Raw genomic sequence first — 25,117 nt, 5'->3', positions numbered from 1 at the left:
TGCCCAGAATCAGATAGTGAATTAGTAAGAGAGATGAAATAGAGCCCTTGATGCCTTCCTATTTCTAATACTGGTCTCTTAGACTGCTTATTTTTTTATTTCATTCATTCTCTTTCATGGATTTCTAAAGAAAAATGACTACCTGAATTGTTTTATACTAAACCTGTGATAGTACCTTATGCATGTAAGACCTTAACTTTTTTTTTGATCAGCAATCTTATTTTAATTCACTAATTGCTGAACTTGACAGATATTTAATGTGATGTCCTCTACAGAGTGCCTGCTCTTTGGAAAGCAACCTAGAAGGCTTGGCGGGTGTTTTAGAAGCCGATCTCCCTAACTACAAGAGCAAGATCTTAAGGCTTCTTTGTACAGTGTATGTATGCAAAAGATTTATAAATCCAGGTGATAATGTATTATCTACTCTTAAATCCTTTGGGAAATGTTCAAAGATGTGTTTTTGTTCTATATGCCATTGGCTTTCTTCTATCAGGAAATTTGTACAAATGACCTTTGGTGAACTCTTTTTCTTAGGGATAAATAGGACTAAAACAGCATTTTCCTTATGTTTTGCTTCTTGGAATCTTACAATCCTTTGAACTGACTTTTTAAATGAGAAAGTAGACACTTTCTCATTCAGAGGTTGTTTTGTGGGTTTTTTGGTGGCTGGCCTATATGGGGATCTGAACCCTTGACCTCGCTGTCACCAGCACCATGCTCTCCAAGTGAGCTAATCAGCCAACCCCAGAGGTTTTTTTTTTTTAAAGCATGTACATTTAAATGTATAAAATAGAATTTAACCTGTAATACCAAATAAATTTGACAACTGGTAACTCAAGTAATAGCCCTTCTTGGAAGACCGAAGATGGTTTTGAAGCTATTAATAGGCATAATCTTTCTCTGAGTTAGGTTAGCTAGAACAGGTAACAGCATATAATTTGTAAGTAAATTAAAGTGATTTCATGAAACAACTTCTCACAATGGTGGAAGTAGCAATCTAGACTTTCTTGTCCCTCAGATAGACATTGATCACTCTGAATTGTTTGCCTTGCAAAGAACTAGCCACGACTTCTGGATAAATGGGAATCTTTGTACTTTACTTGAAATTACAGTGTATCTATGAGATATTTTTAAATTATGAAGGTGACTTTAAAGTTGAGTTATTTTAAAATAACTTTTTTAATGCTTGCAGCTCAGTTTTGAAATTTTAAAATGTTTATACAAAACTGAAACTCTCGGTGGATTTCATTTTAACCTTTCATAGTTAAAGTGCAGTTAATTTGCTTTACAAGTTTTACAAGGAATCTAATTTATATTCAGGAAGACATCCTTGGACTAAGAAACTACCAAGAAAAATTATTTTGCTATAGTTATCTACAAGATACCTTCTATTTTGAAAGTATTTGTTAGAATGGTGTAGCATTTATACTTAAACTCAGTTGGAAGCCATGTTTCTTTAAGCTGGACTGGTATTGCTTGGTAGTGGTTTTTTATAATTTCTGGCTTTGAGATGGTTTCAGGAAGCGTTGTTACTATCAACATAAGTATTTTTTTAATTATTATTTCAACATTTATTTGTACATGTTCACAAGTATTTTTTGAAGACCTAAATTGTCCCTAATGCTCTGCTGGGTACCTTAGGAAAACATAAGTATAAGGGAATCCCTTTCCTACAGAATTATTAGTTCTTATTTGCTTTTCTTTTTGAGCTAATTTCTAAAGGCTGCCTAAATTAGGAAGCAACATTTGCTTTTTCTAAAAGTTTATTATTGTAATCCTCTTCCCTACAAATAAATTTAATGAAATCAATACACTTGGAATAAGCAACTGAGATATAAACAAATCTTAACTATGTCATAGTAACATATTTAACTGATAGGAACTTAGTGGAACTGGTTGTAATTCCACATCTTTTTAAGCAATTAGAATAGTGTTTTTCAAAGTAGAATTCTGGTCCCATGACATTTGGTTAGCTAAGTTCAGAAACTCTGAATGCTGTGCTCTACCCCCCATCCCGCAGTGATTCTACATTAATGAAACTAGTTCTACCCAGCATTTCCAAGATATTTTACCATGGAAACCATTTTCCGTGGAACTGCTGTTCAGTTTCTTAAGCACATTTGAAGAAAGACTGGTCTAGCATTAGTAATGTTTATTTCGGTGTGATAACTTCACAGACTGTTTTACTTTCTAACTCTTAGATTAACTTACGAGTTAAAATTAAAACTTTCAGGGGCCACACCTGCAACTCTTCTTAATGACACTTAATCCCTTTTCTGTAAAAAACATAGCTGAAAGTAATCCTGCTCCAAAATTAATGAAATGATGAAAGGCTTATATAAAATTCAGCAACTTAACATAATGCCATTGTTTGGGGGTTTTCTTGTCATACTGGGTTCTCAAATCAGTGCACGTCTGTTACCTGAGAAGTTGACAATTTATACAACATTAGTTGGACTGCTGAATGCCAGGAATTACAACTTTGGTGGAGAATTTGTAGAAGCCATGATTCGTCAACTTAAAGAATCACTGAAAGCAAACAATTATAATGAAGCTGTATATTTGGTAAGTTATTTGTTTACTTTTTTTGTATGTTATTGACTTAGTGTTGGGATGGAGGGAAAAGGTGAGCTACAAACAAATAATTTATTCTTTCTCTTGAAATACAGTTGCTCACTCACCCCAACAGCTGCTCTTTTGCAACTATTCTCATTAAAGGTAACACAGCTCATTACCAAATCCAGTGGCTTGTTTTCACTCTAAATCCTAGTTGACCTCCCTGCACCATGTGATTCTTTACATTATTTTCTTAACCCTTGGTTTCTGCAGCACCACTTTTTTCAGGACCTCCTTCTGCCATCTACCTTCTATTCCTCAGTCTCCTCTTATTGGGTCATCTTTCTTTTCCCCTTAAATTTTTGTGTTTCCCCAGATTCTGTCCTTACTTGACTTTTCTTTAAACACTCTCCTGAAGCATTCTCATTCACTCTCATAGCTTCATAAACCACCTTTACTTTGATGACCCCCTTTCCCTCACCCCCAAAATCTATAGCTGTGTCTCAAACTTCAGCCTTTCTCTTGAGCTAAGGCCTATATTCCAAATGCTACCTGCAAAGCCTTTAGATACCTTACCTGGACACCCCTAAATTAATGCATTATTCATACTTCCTTTCCTTCTGTCCTCTCTCCATCTCATACACAGTGGCCACTGTCTACTGGATAACCCATCTAGAAACCTGAGCACTAGTTTTTGTCTTCCTTTTGTCTCTTTACAACATAAGCATCCCAAGCCCTGTCAATTCTACCTCCTGAATTTCTCTCAAATCTATTTTGTCTCTGTCTCCAGGGTCTATAACATAGTTCATGTTCTTAACAGCCTGTATAAGCTTCTTTCTGTTACTTATAACAAAATACCTGGAACTGGGTAATTTATAAGAAAATGAAATTTATTGCTTATGGTTTCAGAGGCTGGGAAGTTCACAGTGCAGGGAACACATCTGGTGAGGGTCTTGCTGGTGGCAGCAGTGACCCAGGGGCTCACATGGCAGAAAATGGCGGAGCAGAGAGAGACTAACCTCTCATGCTCTTCTTTTAAAGCTCTCAGAACCACACCCCTGACCACCATTTTTAATCCATTCACTATAGCATGGTCCTACAATCTAATCACTTCTTCAAGGCCCCACTTTTCAATTACTGTGATAGGATTTCCCACCCTCAACAATTACAGTGGGGATTTAAGCTTCAGTGAGGTTGAGGGGGCATCCAATCTACAGCACAGCCTCTTAAACTCATCTCTTTACATCTGTATTCTCTGCCTTTCACTTTATCTTCTGCAGTGACACCAGAGTGGTCCTTCTATAACTAGGCTGTGCTCACATTGGTTGCTGGTTAGAAACCTTAGTTCCTTCTTATTGTCTACAGTAAATGGTCTTTAAAGCTAGTGCATAAGATGATTCATTGGGTTACAGGAAATAGATATTAGAAGTGTTATTTATCTTAAGTGAAAATGGAATTAAGTCTCACTGATACTTAATATGTTCATTGATAATGCTCCAGTGTATATCATAAATAAATATACACGTGTTGGAGATATGTGATCAAATTCTTTTGTACTGGCTACACAATTAAAGTTTGGACACCCAGTAGGCCATAGTATTAGAGTCCATACTCTTTGGCCTGACCCTTCAGATTGCCCCAGTTCATTTCTCTATCCTTACTTCCCACACACCCTACAGCTATATCAAAATTACTTGCAGATCCCTGAACACACCTTGTTTTAAAAGTTCTCTGCCTCGAATGCTTTCTTTATTGGTCATTTGAGGAATAATTTGCTCATCTTTTATGACCTAGCCCAATTGTTAACCTCCTTTATGATGCCCTTTCCTCTCCCTTTGTCACTGTTCCTAGAGCATTTTTTGTTTACATTTTAGTATAGGAGTCATCCCTTTGTGTTGAAATAGTGTTTGTCCCACTAGATTATGAGTATCCTACAAGGGGCTTTGCAGTGGCACACAAAGGACAACCAATAAATATTTGTTTTATAATTTCCATTTCTGTAGTTCAGTGAAAACTATTCACAGTCAAACAGAAAAGGAGATTGTAGGTTGAAGTACCTAGAATATTTTACAATCTCAGTTCTTAATATGTTATAGCATGGAAACCTGTAATCTCACAGATTCCTCATATGGCCTCTGTCACAACTACTCAATTCTGCCATTGTAACACAAAAGCAACCACAGACAATATGTAACCAAATGAGCATGGCTATGTTCCAATAAATTTACTTATGGATACTAAAATTTGAATTTTATATAATTTCTTAGTGTCATAAAATATTCTTTTGATTTTTTTTTTTTCAAACATTTAAATATCTAAAAACCTTTTTACTGTGCAAAAACAGGCAGTCGGCTAGATTCAGCCCTTGGGCTATGTAATGATGTAGACCATTACAAGATTGCTTATTTTGTAGTTATAAGGGATATTTAATAGCAGAAATTGTTTGCCCCAATAGGTTCGGTTTTTATCTGATCTTGTGAATTGTCACGTGATTGCTGCCCCATCGATGGTTGCTATGTTTGAAAATTTTGTGAGTGTAACTCAGGAGGAAGATGTGCCTCAGGTAAGAGAATCCCTTATGGTGAATCTTGTCCACATAGTACTAGGAATTTTTCATTGGTAACGCTTTAGCAGTAAACAAAAGATAACAGATTATTACACCGTAAATTCTTAATGTCTAAAAGTTAAGTCAGTTGGCATACTGGTGATTCTTATGACATCTCTATGTTAATTTATATGATTCTGTCTAGTAAGATTAGAACTTATATATCTAGAAATGCTGTGAATGAGCCAGATGTCTTAAGCCCTATTAAATAGCTTTCATAAGATTTCATTCAAGAGTAAATAAAACATGAATGAAAATTAACAAGCATATATTTTAAACTTACCTTTTTAAAAATTCTTTAGGTGCGAAGGGATTGGTATGTGTTTGCATTTCTGTCGTCTTTGCCCTGGGTTGGAAAGGAGTTGTACGAAAAGAAAGATGCAGAGATGGACCGCATCTTTGCCAACACTGAAAGCTATCTTAAGTAAGGTCACATAGTACTCTTCGTTGTTTAGGCAAAGGATCTCTTACTGATATAACAAATGTGTCACATTTTATCTGTTAATGATACTATTTGAGTTTCATTTCTCAAAAATAAGCTGTAGAGTTCCTGAAGGCATTCTCTAGGTAATCTCATTCTTCTACTGTTGTAACTCACTTAGACCTCAAAATAATCAAATATGTTTGCTTACTTTGTCAGTACAAAGGACTTGGTAAAATAGCTTCTATTAAGCTGCTTTTATACATGAAAAAGGCATAAGTCACCCTGCTACATTAGTTCCTCAGATATTAGTGTGCATAAGAATTGTGGTACTTAAAATGCTCTGACTCTAACCTCCAGACCTAGTGAATTATGCTGTTTGGGAGAGAGGTTTGTATGTCTGTATTATTAATATATCTCACAGGTGGAGAACCACTGCCTTAACATAATATAGTACATTTATTTCATGTAAGTTAATCCTACACCAAGCCCTTAAAGCGGAACTCCTTAACCTTCCACCCAGCCCACACTTCTTAAGTAATATGACACATTTCAATTAAAATAGTCCCATATCTTCCCATTACCCACATCTTCCAAGCCAGTGTAAAAACTTGGTTTATCTTGTTAGATATAATACTAATAATAGGCCTGGTTAGTAAATTTATGTTTAATTAATTACCCAGCAGCATAGTGACAGTTGTGTTTTGCTTAAGTTTTTGCACATTTTCTTGTTCTACTTTCTGTCTATTAGGTACTTCTTTGGATACTGTTAATATCTACTTAGTTGGTTACAAATAAAGTTAAAAGAAGCCTAAAGAACTTTTGTATGTTTGTGCATATATATATATATCTTCCTCCTTTTTATACAAATGACAATCTAATATACACACTGTTTTTCACTTGCTTTTTTATTCTTACTATAACTTAGATTTGTTGCATAAAAGTCTATGGCTCTACCTCATTCTTTTTAACAGCTGTATGGTATTCCACTGTTTTAATGTACCATGATTTCTTTAACTAGTCCTCTTTTGATGGACATTTAGGTTATTTTCAGTCTTGTAAACAGTGTCTCAGTGAATATTTTTGTGTATATGTCTTTGTGTATGTGTGCAAATATATTTATGGGGAATGTGAATTCTTAGAAAGGGCATTGCTGGCTTGAAGGTTCTGAACAATTTTAATTTTGATAGATTTAGTCAAATTGCCTTCCAAAGAGATTATACTCTTCCAAAGAGATTATACCAATTAACCTCCCTGCCAGCAGTGTTTGAGACTACATATTTACCTACATTTTGAAATACAAAATCAGGTATATATAGTATAATCAGATATCAGCATTATCAAAAATGTTAATATCTGTTGATCTGATAGGAAAAAATATTATTTCATTGCTTTAATTTGCATTTTAGTAATTATTGAAAGCAACCGAGCATCTTTTCATGTTTTTTTGGAAGTCTAAATGTAGATTTTCATTTTTATGTTTAGAAGACGCCAGAAGACTCATGTGCCCATGTTACAAGTATGGACTGCTGATAAACCACATCCACAAGAAGAGGTAAATTGATTGCAGTCTCTTGTGATACAAGCACAGTCATCTCTTTAGTAGATTCTTATCACTGTAACATACTCAAACCATGCCATTTGTGCAGCTTAGCTAGGTTTCCACATTTTGTGTCAGAGATGCAACTCCTCTAAGCCCTAGGCATTCAGTGGGTTTTTAATCAATGTTAGAATGTAATTGAAACATTCCCTTTTTCTGTGGTATTCCGGCTATTACATAGTTGATATAGTTTTTATTTAAATGCCCAACTTGAAAAATGTAAGAGGTAACAGCTCCAAACAGTGACACTTTATAAAACAAGTAATCAAATTTAAGGAAAAAAACTTAGTGCCATTCTTTTGTACCATATTTAATTGCAGTTAGCTTACTTTTTGTATCCTGTGTCTTAGAGGATAGTGATGTTTGGTTTTGTCAATGTTATTTATTAATTATTAAAAATTAATCTGTCTTTAGTATTTAGATTGCCTGTGGGCCCAGATTCAAAAATTGAAAAAGGATCGCTGGCAGGAACGGCACATCCTAAGACCTTATCTTGCCTTTGACAGCATCCTGTGTGAAGCTCTACAGCACAATCTGCCCCCTTTTACACCACCTCCTCACACTGAAGACTCAGCATACCCAATGCCAAGGGTCATCTTCAGAATGTTTGATTACACAGATGATCCTGAGGTACGTGACCAACTAAAAGTTTCTAGAAATGGCCTGTGTTGCATGGTACTTGTGATTTAATCTTGCTTAAATGATGCCTATGATACATTTTAATTGAGTTGTTTTTTATCTAAGGAGATCGATGGCAATGAAGTTAACTTTTTAGTTCAGTGAATGATATCACCTCATATGCAAGAAGTTATATTTAACAAGTGTAAATAGATTAGAGACAGCATACTGTATGGATTGAGTGTAGGTTTGAGAGCCACATGGGTTGGTGCTTTAATCATGGTTTAGCCAAATACTAGCTGTGTGATCTTGGATGATTTACCTCTCTGTGCCTTAGCTTCCTAAAGGAATACTAATGTTGTTATGAACATTAAATTACTAACACATGGAAAATGCATAGTACAGTATCTGACATATGAATGCTCAATAATTTTAGCTATTTTTTTTCTTTTTGCTATTATCCTTAATAAGGATATTTTTCAAGAAAAATATCTAGTTTTAAGATGGTCCATCTCTCTAGTCAACATAGCTTGTCTTAAGTTATTATTCAAATTGTGTCATTATTTTAAAATAAATATTTTAAAGTATTTTTTCATTACAAAACTCCAAAGATTAGTATAGACTGACTTCATCGTTTCTAAATATACAAATTTGAAGTCATATGGTTGGCAGTTGTTATACTTCAACAGTTATTTAAGAAAATGTATAATTTTGTTAATATTTAGTATAAAATTTGTATTTTAAGTATACTTTAATTATTTTATATCTCTGCAATTGTGTGACTATCTTACAGTTAAGCAGCAAGCACAGTGATTACTGGATTGGTTCTGAATAGAAACTTGCCTGGCTAATTCATTCCTGTTGCTTAGTATATCCCAGTCAGCATGGAGCAGGGTTTCTCAGCCTCAGCACAGTTGACGTTATGGGGGGCTGTCCAATGTATTTTAAGATGCTTACAACATCCCTGGCCTCTACCCTCTAGATGCACTAGTAGCACTCCCCCTGCACTCCTCAGTGGTGACAACCAAAATTGTCTCCAGAGATTGCCAAATTTCCCGTAAATAATATACTATGGACATCTTTCAATGCATGTGTGATTTTTTATGTCTATATATTATTTGAATAGAATTTTCTCTCTCCCTGTTTATTTAGGAAGCAATCTACTATCATGGCTTAAAAAATAAACTATATAGGGTTAGTAATATACAAAAATTATTTAGTTTGTTTCATATAAGAATTGGTAATTAAAATGTGCAATGGTAGTATGGTATCATGCTAACACAACAGCTGACACTCTAATTTTGTTGTAGGTATAAGTGAACACAAAAATGAAATTTGCTGAAATACAGAGATTTCACACTTCTGAACTTTTTATCCCCAACACCCAGTATAGTCCCTGGAACATAATAGGTTCTCAAATATTTGTTGAATAAATGAAAGAAATCTGTTTTCTAGGTCTGTACCTGTGTACATTTGGTTTTCTTTCCAGGGTCCTGTTATGCCAGGGAGTCATTCAGTGGAAAGATTTGTAATAGAAGAGAATCTTCACTGCATCATTAAGTCCCACTGGAAGGAAAGGAAGACTTGGTAAGATTCTTTTCATGGTACTTTTAGAGGGGAGAAAAAGCAATTTTGATGATTTGGTTGGAGCAAAACGCGTGGTAAGAGTATAAGAAAATCTTCCTGTCCTCCTGACTCCCTGTCTTGCTAAAACCAATCTCTAAACACTTGTTTTACTTTCTCAAGGCTCTTCACCATCAAATGGTACTTTTCTGAGTGTGTTACAGTGATGTACATATGATGCCAGGTTTTTTTGTGTGGATATTTGCCATGTGCTATGGAGAACTTGAATGGCAAGCTACTTTTGGTTTGGATGTTACGGGAATAAATGAATACTGATGGTTTTGCTTTGTTTTCTAGCATTTAGACACCCAAGCTTTGGAAGAATTTATTTTAAATAAATTTTTCTTAGACCTTGGAAAGTTTCGGTTTAGATTTCTAGGTGGAAAGAAATATAGTACAGTATTAGGGGAGTGGTCCTCTCTTTACGTTCGAAGATCTGAGTATGTTTCTTTAGTATTATTACTTAGACTACTTTTGATCTTTCAAGAAATTTTGGATACATTAAAGATTTCCCTTATGTAGACAAAATAATTTGTGCTGTAGTTAAGTGAAGTACCTGAAATGTAGAACATTTCAGAAAAGATATCCTCTCCTTATAGCTAAACACATTGCTTTTGAAACTGCTTATTTGATTTTTTACATATCTTTGTATACTTAATAAACTTCAATTATACTTCTTGTAGTGCTGCACAGCTAGTGAGCTATCCAGGGAAGAACAAGATCCCCTTGAACTACCACATAGTTGAGGTATGCATTCCATGTGGAGCTTGTTTCTAATTTCAGAATCTTTCTGTTAACTTTAAAGTGTAATATACTCTTGGCTTATTTTTTTTTTTTTTTCTTGCTACTTGTCAGGCACTGAAAATTAACAGAGGAGTTAGGAAATTGCTGTCAGTTTGGGTGCTCTGTTAGCCATGTTAGTAAAGAGAAAAGAGGTTGAGACCAAGGAGTTTTGAGTTGCCTATAAATTATTTATATAGTATGTCTTCATTATTGGATAGTTGTCATGGATAATGTAAGTTATCTGTAGCTCTGTCGATATACATGGTCCACTTAAGAGATGTATAAGTGGCTTAAATACTTTAAAGTATTGTATTACTTTAGGCAGATAACATATCTTTAACTGCATTTATCTGGCCTTTTGTTACCAGTATACTCCTGACTAGTATATTATTTCCCATAATACAAGATAGGGATGAATCCTTATTTATTCTTGGAAACCAAAAGAGCCAAGCAGTTTGGAAGTAGGAAGAAAAGAAATGCTTTTGACCCCATATTAACTCATACAAAAAGATATTAGTAGTCAATCGAACTCCTTGTAGAGATTTATGTCCTGAAAAATTGTTTTCACATGACACACATGAATCAAACTAAGGAATAATAATTATTCCTTTATGGTAAAGTATTCATGAAAGAGAGAACATAGTTATTATGTATTATTTAGGATTCACATTTTATTCATATTGCATTTCATTGTTTTTTAAAAATACTTTTTTAAAAGTACTGCATCTGTCCTATCTTGACAACACTTGAAAGTATGCTCATGATGTGAACTTGGCTCATTGACATGTCAGTTGAAATGCAAAATATAAGTTATATTTTTAAATCTGCAAATGTGTAGAAGTTCATCAGTCTGAAGTATGGGAGTGTGAGAGATAGGGTAAGAGGAAAAAATACAGACCAGGGCTTTAGAATTTCAGGTAGGTGGTCCACCAGTTATACAGTTATACAGGGTGGAAAGCAGAAGTTACTGAACAAAAGGCATGGCAGAGAAGTCTCGGTCTGCCAAGGAGATCTGGGCATGTGTTTCAAGTAGCAGTGTGAGATGACGTGTCCATCTTCTGTTTCCTGTCCTCAGAGTCTAATAAAGGTTTTTATTACTTAAAGGAGTGAAACTCTAATGGATCTGTCAAGTCCCTCAGTAAACTGTACTGCCCTGAATCAACTTTGAAACTTCCAAAGTTGGAACTTAATTGCATGGTTCTCTGGGAGGAGTGTGGGTTAAATAAGCATTAATCTTGTCTACTCTTACTGTCAAGTCATAGAGAGAAGAAATGTTCATTATGGTATTCAGTTACAGATCTTTGTGTTTGAAAGAGCATAATTTTAAAGATTAAAAAGTAATGATTTTTTCATTATGAATGCCATGGAGTTAGAGTTTAGGTTTAGAATGTTAAGGTCTTTCTAATAGTAGAGGTGTTGGTAGCAGTTGAATTGACTTGTGACTAATGATTCTTTTGTAGGTAATCTTTGCAGAGCTGTTTCAACTTCCAGCACCCCCTCACATTGATGTGATGTACACAACACTTCTCATTGAACTGTGCAAGCTGCAACCTGGCTCTCTACCCCAAGTTGTATCCTTTCCTTTGTTATTAAACCTACTGTCTTGATTCTGGCTTTAAAAGATTATTAGCTATTTCTGTTTTGGGGGCTTAAATTTTGTAGGTTAAAAAAATAGCTTTTGAAATGTGTATTGTGTATGTGTGTGTGTATTACATATGTGTACTTGTACATCTATAAATATATATGTATCTATAATTAAGTAGATCTACACTTCACTGTTTCGGTCAAGAATTTCAAGAAAATACTAAAAGCTTGACAATTTCAGTTTTTAAGGGAAGAAAAATTTTTAAATTCTCCCAAACTAACATACAGTCTTCTTTCTTAAGTCAGTAGATTATTTATTCATTTGACTGGAGAACAAGGGCAAATAATCCCTGTAAACCTAATGATACCACTAACATAAAAATAAATGGCTGTCTCCAGTTTGAAAATAGTACTAATAACTTAATGAGCTAATTTTTCTCAATTTTAATTATATTCCTCTAAGTTTTAGGTTTTAGGAAGGGTGGTTCTGATTTGCTTAGTTTCAGTGGCAAAATACATCATTTGAGTAAGAGGGATGGACTGAAATGCACATGGTAAAGTTAACACATAACACCTCTCCCATGTTATGAAATAGAATGTATTGCCTTACCTTAAAAGCTCCCTTTGTCTTCCTCCCCAGTAGGTTCCCTCTACTCCCACCCCCACACTGTTCTGACAAATGATAGTCATTTCCCTCCTTTTTAAAATATAGTTTTACTATAAATACAAAAAGAATGTATTCTACCATTTGGGGGTCCAGGGATCTCTGTAAGTTGATTAGGTCAGGTCTATTAATTAGTACGTGTTTAAATTATTCTCTATCTGCTGCTGCTTTGAGTTACTGGGAGAGATATATTAATCGCTCACTATAACTGTGGGTTTGCTCATTTCTCCTAATAGTAGTACTATCAGTTTTGTTTTGAATGTTTTGAGTAAATATTATTAGGAAAATACAAGTTAAGAGTTGTTATATCTTTTTGGTGAAGTGAGCCTTTTATCGCTCTGAAATGCTTCTCTTTATCTTACAAGGTCTATTTTCTCAAATATTAATATAGCTTCAAGAGCTTTCTTTTGGTTAAAATAATCTTTTTTCTCACTCTTTTTTCTTTTATTCTTTCTTCTTCCTTTTTTCTGTATCTTACAAACAGCATGCAGCTGGATTTTTATCCAGTTTGACAATCTCTCTCTCTCTTTTTTTAAATTTTATTTTATTTTGTCAATATCCAATGTGATTGATTATTGTGGACCATTACCAAAACCTTCCTCCCTCCTCCCTCTCACCCCTCCCGCTCAACAACCTCATTTCTGTTCCTTTGTTGTATCAACTTCAAGGAATTGTAATTCTTGTGTCTTCTTCCCCCCCACCCCAGGTTATTTGTGTTTTTATTTATTTTTAGTTCCCACAAATAAGTGAGAACATGTGATATTTCTCTTTCTGTGCCTGACTCGTTTTTCACTTAATATAATTCTTTCTAGGCCCATCCGTGTTGTTGCATATGGCAGTATTTCATTCTTTTTTATAGCAGAGTAGTATTCCATTGTGTAAATATACCACATTTTCCGTATCTACGCATCTGATGATGGACATTTGGGCTGGTTCCAACTATTAGCTATTGTAAATAGTGCTGCAGTGAACATTGGAAAACAGGTATACCTTCGACTTGATGATTTCCATTCCTCTGGGTATATTCCCAGCAGTGGGATAGCTGGGTCATATGGTAGATCTATCTGCAATTGTTTGAGGAACCTCCATACCATTTTCCATAGAGGCTGCACCATTTTGCAGTCCCACCAACAATGTATGAGAGTTCCTTTTTCTCCGCAACCTCGTCAGCATTTATCATTCACAGTCTTTTGGATTTTAGCCATCCTAACTGGGGTGTGATGGTATCTCAGTGTGGTTTTGATTTGCATTTCCCGAATGCTGGGTAATGTTGAGCATTTTTTCATATGTCTGTTGGCCATTCGTATTATCTTCCTTAGAGAAATGCCTATTTAGCTCTTGTGCCCATATTTTAATTGGGTTGCTTGTTTTTTTCTTGTAAAGTTGTTTGAGTTCCTTGTATATTCTGGATATTAATCCTTTGTCAGATGTATATTTTGCAAATATTTTCTCCCACTCTGTTGGTTGTCTTTTAACTCTGTTAATTGTTTCTTTTGCTGTGCAGAAGCTTTGTAGTTTGATATAATCCCATTTGTTTACTTTTCCTTTGGTTGCCCATGCTTTTGGGGTCATATTCATGAAGTCTGTGTCCAGTCCTACTCCCTGAAGTGTTCCTCCTATGTTTTCTTTAAGAAGTTTTATTGTTTCAGGGTGTATATTTAATTCTTTAATCCATTTTGAGTTGACTTTGTATGGTGAAAGGTATGGGTCTAGTTTTTCTCCTGCATATTGATATCCAGTTCTCCCAGCACCATTTGCTGAAGAGGCAGTCTCTTCCCCAGGGTGTAGGCTTGGTGTCTTTGTTAAAGATCAGATGGCTGAAGGTGTGTGGGTTGATTTCTGGATTCTCTGTTCTATTCCATTAATCAATGTATCTGTTTTTATGCCAGTACCATACTGTTTTGGTTATTATAGCTTTGTAGTATAGTTTAAAGTCAGATAGTGTTATGCCTCCAGCTTTATTTTTTTTGCTCAGCGTTGCTTTGGCTATGCGTGGTCTTTTGTTATTCCATATAAATGTCTGGATAATTCTTTCCATTTCTGAGAAAAATGTCATTGGAATTTTGATGGGGATTGCATTGAATTTGTATATCACTTTGGGTAGTATGGACATTTTCACTATGTTGATTCTTCCAATCCAAGAGCATGGGATATCTTTCCATCTTCTTGAATGCTCTCTAATTTCTCTCAGCAGTGGTTTGTAGTTCTCATTATAGAGATTTTTCATATCCTTGGTTAACTCAATTACTAAGTATTTTATTTTTTTGGAGGCTATTGTAAATGGGCAAGCTTCCTTGATTTCTCTTTCTGTGTGTTCACTATTGGAGAATAGAAATGCTACTGATTTTTGTGTGTTGATTTTGTATCCTGCTACTTTACTGAAATCATTTATGAACTCCAAGAGGTTTTTTTGTAGAGACTTTAGGCTGTTCGATATATAGGATCATGTCATCTGCAAAGAGGGACAGTTTCCTCTTTTCCAATCTGGATGCCCTTTATTTCCTTCTCTTCTCTGATTGCTGTGGCTAGTACTTCTAACACTATTTTGAATAGGAGTGGTATGAGTGGGCATCCTTGTCTAGTTCCTGTTCTTAAAGGAATAGCTTTCAGCTTTTCCCCATTCAGGATGATATTGGCAGTGGGTTTATCATATATGGCTTTAATTATGTTGAGATACTTTCCATCTATACCTAACTTATGAAGGGTCTTTGTCATGAATGAATGTTGAATTTTATGCAATGCTTTTTCAGCATCTATAGAGATGACCATATGGTCCTTGTGTTTGATTTTATTAATATGGTGTATCACATTTATTGATTTGCGTATTTTTTTTTTTTTTTTAAATGGGGCTGAATTTCATCTTTTTTTTTTTTTTTAAATTTTATTATTTTTTTTTTATTTATTTATTTATTTATTTATTTATTTATTTATTTATTTATTTATTTATTTTTAATTTTTTTTTTTTTGCTATTTATAAATTTTATTTTGTCGATATACATTGTAGCTGATTATTGCTCCCCATCACCAAAACCTCCCTCCCTTCTCCCTCCCCCCCTCCCCCCCAACAATGTCCTTTCTGTTTGCTTGTTGTATCAACTTCAAATAATTGTGGTTGTTATATCTTCTTCCCCCCCCCCCCCGGTTTGTGTGTGTGTGTGTGTATGTGTGTGTGTGAATTTATATATTAATTTTTAGCTCCCTCCAATAAGTGAGAACATGTGGTATTTCTCTTTCTGTGCCTGACTTGTTTCACTTAATATAATTCTCTCAAGGTCCATCCATGTTGTTGCAAATGGCAGTATTTCATTCGTTTTTATAGCTGAGTAGTATTCCATTGTGTAGATGTACCACATTTTCCGTATCCACTCATCTGATGATGGGCATTTGGGCTGGTTCCAACTCTTGGCTATTGTAAAGAGTGCTGCGATGAACATTGGGGAACAGGTATACCTTCGACTTGATGATTTCCATTCCTCTGGGTATATTCCCAACAGTGGGATGGCTGGGTCGTATGGTAGATCTATTTGCAATTGTTTAAGGAACCTCCATACCATTTTCCATAGAGGCTGCACCATTTTGCAGTCCCACCAACAATGTATGAGAGTTCCTTTTTCTCCGCAGCCTCGCCAGCATTTATCGTTCGTAGTCTTTTGGATTTTAGCCATCCTAACTGGGGTTAGATGGTATCTCAATGTGGTTTTGATTTGCATTTCCCGGATGCTGAGTGATGTTGAGCATTTTTTCGTATGTCTGTTGGCCATTTGTATATCTTCCTTAGAGAAATGCCTACTTAGCTCTTTTGCCCATTTTTTAATTGGGTTGCTTGTTTTCTTCTTGTAAAGTTGTTTGAGTTCCTTATATATTCTGGATATTAATCCTTTGTCAGATGTATATTTTGCAAATATTTTCTCCCACTCTGTTGGTTGTCTTTTAACTCTTTTAATTGTTTCTTTTGCTGTGCAGAAGCTTTTTAGTTTGATATAATCCCATTTGTTTATTTTTCCTTTGGTTGCCCGTGCTTTTGGGGTCGTATTCATGAAGTCTGTGCCCAGTCCTATTTCCTGAAGTGTTTCTCCTATGTTTTCTTTAAGAAGTTTTATTGTCTCAGGGTGTATATTTAAATCCTTAATCCATTTTGAGTTGATTTTAGTATACGGTGAGAGGTATGGATCTAGTTTCATTCTCCTGCATATCGATATCCAGTTATCCCAGCACCACTTGCTGAAGAGGCAGTCCCTTCCCCAGTGAATAGGCTTGGTGCCTTTGTCAAAGATCAGATGGCAGTAAGTGTGTGGGTTGATTTCTGGATTCTCTATTCTATTCCATTGGTCAGTGTGTCTGTTTTTATGCCAGTACCATTCTGTTTTGGTTATTATAGCTTTGTAGTATAGCTTAAAGTCAGGTAGTGTTATGCCTCCAGCTTTATTTTTTTTTGCTCAGCATTGCTTTGGCTATGCGTGGTCTTTTATTGTTCCATATAAATGACTGGATAGTTTTTTCCATTTCTGAGAAAAATGTCATTGGAATTTTGATGGGGATTGCATTGAATTTGTATATCACTTTGGGTAGTATGGACATTTTCACTATGTTGATTCTTCCAATCCAAGAGCATGGAATATCTTTCCATCTTCTTGTATCCTCTCTAATTTCTCTCAGCAGTGGTTTGTAGTTCTCATTATAGAGATTTTTCACCTCCTTGGTTAACTCAATTCCTAAGTATTTTATTTTTTTGATGGCTATTGTAAATGGGCAGGCTTTCTTGATTTCTCCTTCTGCATGTTCACTATTGGAGAAAAGAAATGCTACTGATTTTTGTGTGTTGATTTTGTATCCTGCTACTTTACTGAAATCATTTATGAACTCCAAGAGTTTTTTTTGTAGAGACTTTAGGCTGTTCGATATATAGGATCATGTCATCTGCAAACAGGGATAGTTTGACTTCATCTTTTCCAATCTGGATGCCCTTTATTTCCTTCTCTTCTCTGATTGCTCTGGCTAGAACTTCCAACACTATGTTGAATAGGAGTGGTGAGAGTGGGCATCCTTGTCTAGTGCCTGTTCTTAAAGGAAAAGCTTTCAGCTTTTCCCCATTCAGGATGATATTGGCAGTGGGTTTGGCATATATGGCTTTAATTATGTTGAGATACTTTCCCTCTATACCTAACTTATAGAGGGTCTTTGTCATGAATGAGTGCTGAACTTTATCAAATGCTTTTTCAGCATCTATAGAGATGATCATATGGTCCTTGTGTTTGAGTTTATTAATATGGTGTATCACATTTATTGATTTGCGTATGTTGAACCAACCTTGCATCCCTGGGATGAATCCCACTTGATCGTGATGAATAATTTTTCGTATGTGTTGCTGTATTCTGTTTACTAGTATTTTAGTGAGGATTTTTGCATCTATATTCATCAAGGATATCGGCCTGTAGTTTTCTTTTTTGGTTGTATCTTTACCTGGTTTTGGTATCAGGATGATGTTTGCTTCATAGAGTGAGTTTGGGAGATTTGCGTCTGTTTCAGTCTTTTGGAATAGTTTGTAAAGAATCGGTGTCATTTCCTCTTTGAATGTTTGGTAAAATTCTGCTGTGAATCCATCTGGTCCTGGGATTTTCTTTGTTAGGAGCCTTCTGATAACAGCTTCAATCTCTTTTATTGTTATTGGTCTGTTCACATTTTCTACATCTTCATGGCTCAGTTTTGGTAACTTCTGTGCATCCAGAAATTTATCCATTTCCTCCAGATTTTCAAATTTGTTGGTGTATAGTAGTTTATAGTAGTCTCGAATGATTTCTTGTATTTCAGATGAATCAGTTGTAATATCACCTTTTTCATTTCTAATTTTTGTTATTTGGATCTTCTCTCTTCTTTTTTTTGTTAGCCATGCTAATGGTTTGTCAATTTTATTTATCTTTTCAACAAACCAACTTTTGGATTCGTTGATCTTTTGAATTGTTTTTTGGGTTTCAATTTCATTCAGTTCTGCTCTGATCTTAATGATTTCTTTCCGTCTGCTAACTTTAGGTTTGGATTGTTCTTGTTTTTCTAGTTCTTTAAGGTGAAATGTTAGGTTGTTCACTTGCCATCTTTCCATTCTTCTGAAGTCAGCATTTAATTGGAAGGTTTCCCCCTTAATACTGCTTTTGCAGTATCCCACAGGTTTTGGTATGATGTATCATTATTTTCATTAGTTTCAATAAATTTTTTGATTTCCTGCTTGATTTCTTCTTGGTCCCATATGTCATTAAGTGGAATGCTGTTTAATTTCCATGTGTTTGTATAGTTTCCAGAATTTCATTTGTTATTGATTTCTAATTTTAATCCATTGTGGTCTGAGAAAATACATGGGATAATTCCAATTTTTTTTTAATTTGTTGAGACTTGATTTGTGATCTAATACGCGATCTGTCCCAGAGAATGATCCATGTGCTGATGAGAAGAATGAATATTCTGAGGTTGTTGGGTGGAATGTTCTGTAGATATCTGCCAATTCCAATTGGTCTAGAGTATTGTTTAGATCTTGTGTTTCTCTGCTGATTCTTTGCCTAGATGATCCGTCCAATATTGACAGTGGGGTATTCAGGTCCCCTGCTATTATGGTATTAGTGTCTATTTCCTTTTTTAGATCTAATAGAGTTTGTTTTATAAATCTGGCTGCTCCAACATTGGGTGCATATATATTTATGATTGTTATGCCTTCTTGATGGATCAATCCTTTTATCATTACGTAGTGTCCGTCATTGTCTCTTTTTATGGTTTTTAGTTTAAAGTCTATTTTATCAGATATAAGAATAGCTACTCCAGCTTGTCTTTCTTTTCTGTTTGCATGGTAAATCTTTTTCCATCCTTTCACTCTTAGTCTGTGTGAGTCTTTATGGGTGAGGTGGGTCTCTTGAAGGCAGCATGTAGTTGGGTCCTCCATTTTAATCCAGTCAGCCAGTCTGTGTCTTTTGATTGGGGAATTTAAGCCTTTTACATTAAGAGTTGTTATTGAAAGGTGTTGATTTATTCCTAGCATTTTATTGATTATTGTTTGGTTGTCTTAGGTGTTCCTTTCTTTCTGATTTACTGTTTGTTTTCTGTACTTGTTGGTTCTTTGGGTTGTAGATAGCCTTTTTGTTTGTTTGTTTTCTCTTCATGAATGCCATTTTTATTATACTAGTGGGTTTTGATTTTTCTTGGGTTTTTATGGCAGTGTTGGTTATTTTTCAGGAACCAAACCCAGTACTCCCTTGAGGATTTCTTGTAAGGGTGGTCGTGTGGTAGTGAACTCCTGCAGTTTTTGTTTGTCTGAGAAATATACTATTTGCTCTTCATTTCGGAAGGATAGCCTTGCAGGGTAGAGTATTCTTGGCTGGCAATCTCTGTCTTTTAGTATTTTGAATATATACATCCCATTCCTTTCTGGCTTTTAGGGTTCGTGATGAAAATCTGATGTTAGTCTGATTGGGGCTCCCTTATAGGTGATTTGACCCTTCTCTCTTGCAGCTTTTAAGATTATCCCTTTGTCTTTTTGAGTTTTGCCAATTTGACTATAACATGTCTTGGAGAAGACCTTTTTGCGTTGAATACGTTTGGAGATCTTTGAGCTTCCTGGATCTGAAGAACTGTGATTTTTCCTATACCTGGGAAGTTTTCTGCCACTATTTTGTTGAATATGTTTTCAATGCAATCTCCTTTTTCCTCCCCTTCTGGAATACCCATAACTTGGATATTTGAGCATTTAAGGTTGTCTGATATCTCTCTCAGATTTTCTTCAATGCCTTTGATTCCTTTTTCTTTTTTTTTGTCTTCCTGTGTTATTTCAAACAGCCCATCTTCAAGTTCAGACATTCTCTCTTCAAGTTCCGCAAGCCTGCTGGTTAAACTCTCTGTTGTGTTTTTTATTTCGCTGAATGAATTCTTCAGTTCGGCAAGCTCTGCTACATTCTTTTCAGGGCATTGATTTCCTTGTACATTTCTTCTTTCAGGTCCTGTATACTTTTCCTCATTTCATCATGTTGTCTAGCTGAGTTTTCTTGTATCTCATTCAGTTTCCTTAGAATTATCACTCAAAATTCCTTGTCATACATTTCAAGGGCTTCTTGTTCTATAGGATCTAGAGCCTGAGAGTTATTACCCTTTGATGGTGTACTTTCTTGATTTTTTGTATTTCTGGTATCTTTTCTTTGATGTTTATTTATTGTGGCAGGGGGTTTCACAGTCCACAGGTTTGACACTGTTGTCTGACTAAGATCTTGCTGGGGTTGCCAATTTGGTATGGCTACCTCAGTGTCTACTCAGTTGGCCACTAATGCCTTGTGTGTGTGGTTGCCTTAGGTCTTGGGCCTCTCAAAGGAGCCACCTCTCTGGTCAGCATGCACTCGGCCAGGCTTCTGGGTCACGGGGTGGTACCACAGGATGTGTGGTCTCTGCCGATCTTCCACCTCCCCTGCTGGACGTCTCCCTGTTCCGCGCGTACTGGGCCGGGCTGCTGGGATGCGCAGAAGCACAAGAGAACATGTGGTCTCTGCAGAGCTTCCACTTCCCCTGCCTGAGCTTCCACTTCTTGCTTCTCTGTGGGCACTGGGCCATGCTGGGGATGGAGCCAGATGGCAGCAGTGAAGGCTACTGCTGGATCGTGCAGCGGTGGCCTCACAGGGCGTGTGGTCTCTATGGAGCTTCCGCCTCCCCTGCTGGGTGTCTCCCTGCTCCTTGTGCACTGGGTCGGGCTGGGGATGGAGCCAGGTGGCAGTGGTGAAGCCTACCTGCTGGATCGCATGGCGGCGGCCCCACAGGGTGTGTGGTCTCTACGGAGCTTCCACCTCCCCTGCGGGACGTCTCTCTAATCCATACGCACTGGGCTGGGCTGCTGGATCGCACGGCAGCGGTGTGGTCCCTGCGGAGCTCCCACCTCCCCTGCCAGACGTCTCCCTGCTCCGTGCACATTGGGCCAGGCTGGGAATGGAGCCGGGTGGCGGCAGTGAAGCCTACCTGCTGGATCGCGCGGTGGTGGCCCCACAGGGTGTGTGGTTTCTCTGGAGCCTCTGCCTCCCCTGCTGGATGTCTCCCCACTCTGTGCTCACTGGGCCAGGATGGGAATGGAGCCGGGTGGCAGCAGTGAAGCCTATCTGCTGGATCGCAAGGCAGCGGCCCTGCAGGGCATGTGGTCTTCGCAGAGCTTCCACCTCCCCTGCTAGACATCTCCCCGTTCCGTACACACTTGATGTTATGTTTTTATAGTTGTAAATCAGTTGATTTGTGGGAGAGAGTGATGCTGGGGACCGTTTTTTCTGCTATCTTGACTGGAAGTCCCCATTAGCATACAAAAGACACTGTTCATTCAAGGGATTCCAAGGGTTATAATGGTTCTGTGCCAGGAACCTTGGCTCGGGCACCCGGCGGCTCTGCTCCAGTCTCGCCTTCCCCGGAGTGCCGGGATCAGGTGGAGGAGCAGTGCACGAGCTTCCTGATTTTCAATTGATTTTTGACCAGGGTACCAAGTCATCTCAATAGGAAAAAGATAATCTTTCAACAAAAGGTGCAACAATTGGGTAGCCATATGCAAGGAAATGATTCTCACCCCTTACCTCACACTATATAGAAAAAATAACTTGAATTGTATAGTAGAACCTAAATATAAGAGCTAAAAGCATGAAACTTCTAGAAGAAGGCATAAAATAATCTTTACTCTCCCTGAGTTGAGCAAAGATTTCTTAAATTGGATACAAAAAGCATGAACTATAAATTTTTTTTGATTAATAAATTGAACTCATTAAAAACTTTAAAAGACAGTGAAAAGACAAGCTGCATACTGGGAGATAGTATTTGCAAAACATAATGGATTTGACTTGTAGCTAGAATATATATAAGAAATTGTATAACTTAACAGTAAGTCAGACTATCCAGTAAGAAAGTGGTAAATATTTGAGTAGATACTTCAGCAAAGGAGATGTACAGATGGCTAATAAGCACATGGTAAGATACTCAGCATGTCAGGTCATTAGGGAGATACAAATTAAAACCACAGTGAGATACCACTAAAACCCACTAGGATGGTTAAAATTAAAAAGACAAGGTGTTGGCAAGGACATGAGCAACTGTAACTCGTATATTGCTGTAGTGAATATAAGAAAATATCCCTTTGTGAGTTCAGTTTGGCATTTCTTTAAAAGTTAAGTATACATCTACTAGACAGTCCAGCCATTCCATTCCACAGTATTTACCCAGTAGAAATGAAAGTGTATGTCCCTACAAAGGCTTGGGTGTTAATGTTCATATAAACTATGTATGTAATAGTCCAAGCTGGAAACAATTCCAGTGTCCATCAACACATGAATAGGTATTCAAATTTTGCTGTACCCTTACAAGGAAATACTACTTAGCAATAAAAAAGTTTTTGATGGCTGCCAACAATACGAATGGGTTGAAAAATAATTACACTGAGTAAAAGATGCCAAACAGATAAGAATTCATACTATATGATTTCATCTACATAAAGTTCAAAAAAATGCAAAATAATCTAGTGACAGCCAACCCCTGGTGGTGTGGGGAGTAACATGGAGAGGGGGAGAAAGGGTGGATTACAAAGGAGCATGGAGAAATTTTGGAGGTGAGGAATATATTTACTGTCTTGATTTCATGAGTGTATAACAGACAAATTTATTGTACATCGTTGATACAAATGCAGAAATCAGTTACGTGAAAAGATGCTCAACATTATTAGTGATTATAAAGATTTATAGGAAAGATTTTGTTTTTTTTTTCTGTCACAACTTATTTTGGATGAGGGTAGAGAATAGTTTTCCTTATCCTCAAATTCACAGCTGGCACAGGCAACTGAAATGTTATACATGCGTTTGGACACAATGAATACTACATGCGTAGACAGGTACAGTAATTGCCTTATTTCTATACTGAGTGTTAGCATCTTCTACTCCCTGTACTTTACAAAAGAGTTTGATCAAGACATTTCCTTTTTACGAATTTTCAAATTGAGCTTTCTTTCTTACCTCCAAAATAAGCTTTGTGTAAAGATAAAACTCATACTTGTAATGTAACATTACATTTTCTAGTCTAAGTTTCAATATGAAATGATGCTGATGCTGTGATTTTCATTAATCTCTCTCATTTTTTAGGTGTTTGGTGCTTTGGTATAGTTTTACTTTTCCCTCTGTATTTGTATATGTAAAATTTTAAAATAGGTTTAATGCTGATCCCTATATTGAAAAATATCTAATACTCTATATTTATTACATATAAGCAGATATTTTTTGTTTGTTTATAGATTGTATCTGCTTCTAAAATAATTAGCTTCTACATAGAAGTCTTTTCAAAACTACAGCTTCAAGACTTAGTTTATATAACAAAGTATATTGGATTTTTATAGCTGTGGTAATTGCATGTCTACTGTTTTCTTTTTGGTAAGGTCTTTGTGGTCACCTTTATTAGCTGATATTCTTTCTTCTGTCAGTTTCCCAAATCAGATCAAGACAGGTATTGAACATTTCTCAATTTCTATGATTTTTTGGAAATGGATCTTTCCATTTTTCAAATTCCATGTCTAAAAATTATCAGTAACTTTTACACAGGCTATCCTGTGTTGTTGACCTATTGCCTTGAGTAATTTCAGTGATTGAAATTATAGATATGTAAGGGACATGCTTTAAGAATTGTTTTCTATGATTTTTTCCCCCCTCTAATAAAATAGCAGTTGTGTTGGGCATCCCCATTGTGCCATTCATTCAGCAAATATTTGTTGGGCTCTTACAAAGTTCATAGCATTCTACAGTATACTAAGATATTCCCTAGGTAGTTAGAGAGATCAGGTATATTTTTTAGGGGAAAAGGACTTTGATGATATATTGTGATGAAAGGGGTATGGGGTGACAATAAGAGACTAATCTTTTTTTTTTTTTTTTTCCCCTCAGTTTTGTCATCAGTTATATAGGGAAAATAATTGATACTCTTCAGAAGTTGTGAGAATTAAATTATATAAATGTATATAAGGTGTTAGTACAAAACAAGTGCTCAAATTGTATCTGTTACTCTCCTAAAAGGGTTAAAGGATAGCACTGTTAGAAGTGAGATAAGTGACTATTAAAAAATGAGTTATAGGATTTGCAGGGGAAAGTGGAAGGAATAAGAATAAGTAGAAGAAGATACTGCTGCAGGTAGGGGAATGTACTTTTCATTAACTCCATAAAATAAGATATTATCTGTTGGAAGGATTATATAAAATCCTGTTCTAAATCGCAACCATTCTTCCTTTTCTGTTCCCATCTCCCCCCTTCTCTCTGTAGGTTTATTAATTGGTTTTCTCATCATCTAAGTAACTTCCAGTTCCGTTGGAGCTGGGAAGATTGGTAAGTGGTGTTGTGTTTTATCATTCCTTTCTCTAGAGTCAAAAAACTTAATATTTAAAACTGTAACATAAAAGCAGTCTTCTTCACTGTCTGAAATATTTAGTTTCTTTGATATATATTTACTATGTATAAATGAATTAATAGATAGAAGAAGAAACTTCATAGTTAAGTATACATTAGATATAAATGCAGATTATTTGTAAGAATCTACAAAACTACATTTTCTCATTAGGTCAGATTGTCTTACTCAAGACCCTGAGAGTCCCAAACCAAAGTTTGTAAGAGAAGTTCTGGAAAAATGTATGAGGTAAGTTCT

The 25,117-nt window shown here is 36.0% G+C and overlaps 1 protein-coding gene across 2 annotated transcripts in view; it reads left to right on the top strand.

Moving 5' to 3' along the window:
* Positions 1-25,117, top strand: part of NCBP1 (nuclear cap binding protein subunit 1) — a 48,034-nt gene that overhangs the window by 8,052 nt on the left and 14,865 nt on the right. The window contains exons 3-14 of one of the 2 annotated variants that reach the window (XM_063081695.1): positions 276-376; positions 2,409-2,565; positions 5,012-5,119; positions 5,464-5,585; positions 7,068-7,137; positions 7,597-7,812; positions 9,290-9,387; positions 10,107-10,170; positions 11,667-11,777; positions 23,263-23,327; positions 24,739-24,801; positions 25,034-25,108. In XM_063081695.1, the coding sequence (XP_062937765.1) occupies positions 276-376; positions 2,409-2,565; positions 5,012-5,119; positions 5,464-5,585; positions 7,068-7,137; positions 7,597-7,812; positions 9,290-9,387; positions 10,107-10,170; positions 11,667-11,777; positions 23,263-23,327; positions 24,739-24,801; positions 25,034-25,108 (1,250 nt within the window). Of the gene's footprint in view, positions 1-275; positions 377-2,408; positions 2,566-5,011; positions 5,120-5,463; positions 5,586-7,067; positions 7,138-7,596; positions 7,813-9,289; positions 9,388-10,106; positions 10,171-11,666; positions 11,778-23,262; positions 23,328-24,738; positions 24,802-25,033; positions 25,109-25,117 lie in introns of those variants that run through there. The other variant, XM_063081696.1, reaches the window with a different exon arrangement.

This window comes from Cynocephalus volans, chromosome 17 (genome assembly GCF_027409185.1).
Source record: "Cynocephalus volans isolate mCynVol1 chromosome 17, mCynVol1.pri, whole genome shotgun sequence".
In the NCBI taxonomy this organism is placed as follows: Eukaryota; Metazoa; Chordata; class Mammalia; order Dermoptera; family Cynocephalidae; genus Cynocephalus; species Cynocephalus volans.
Note: the sequence above shows the minus strand (reverse complement) of the source record. Positions and strands in the feature narration are given on the sequence as shown.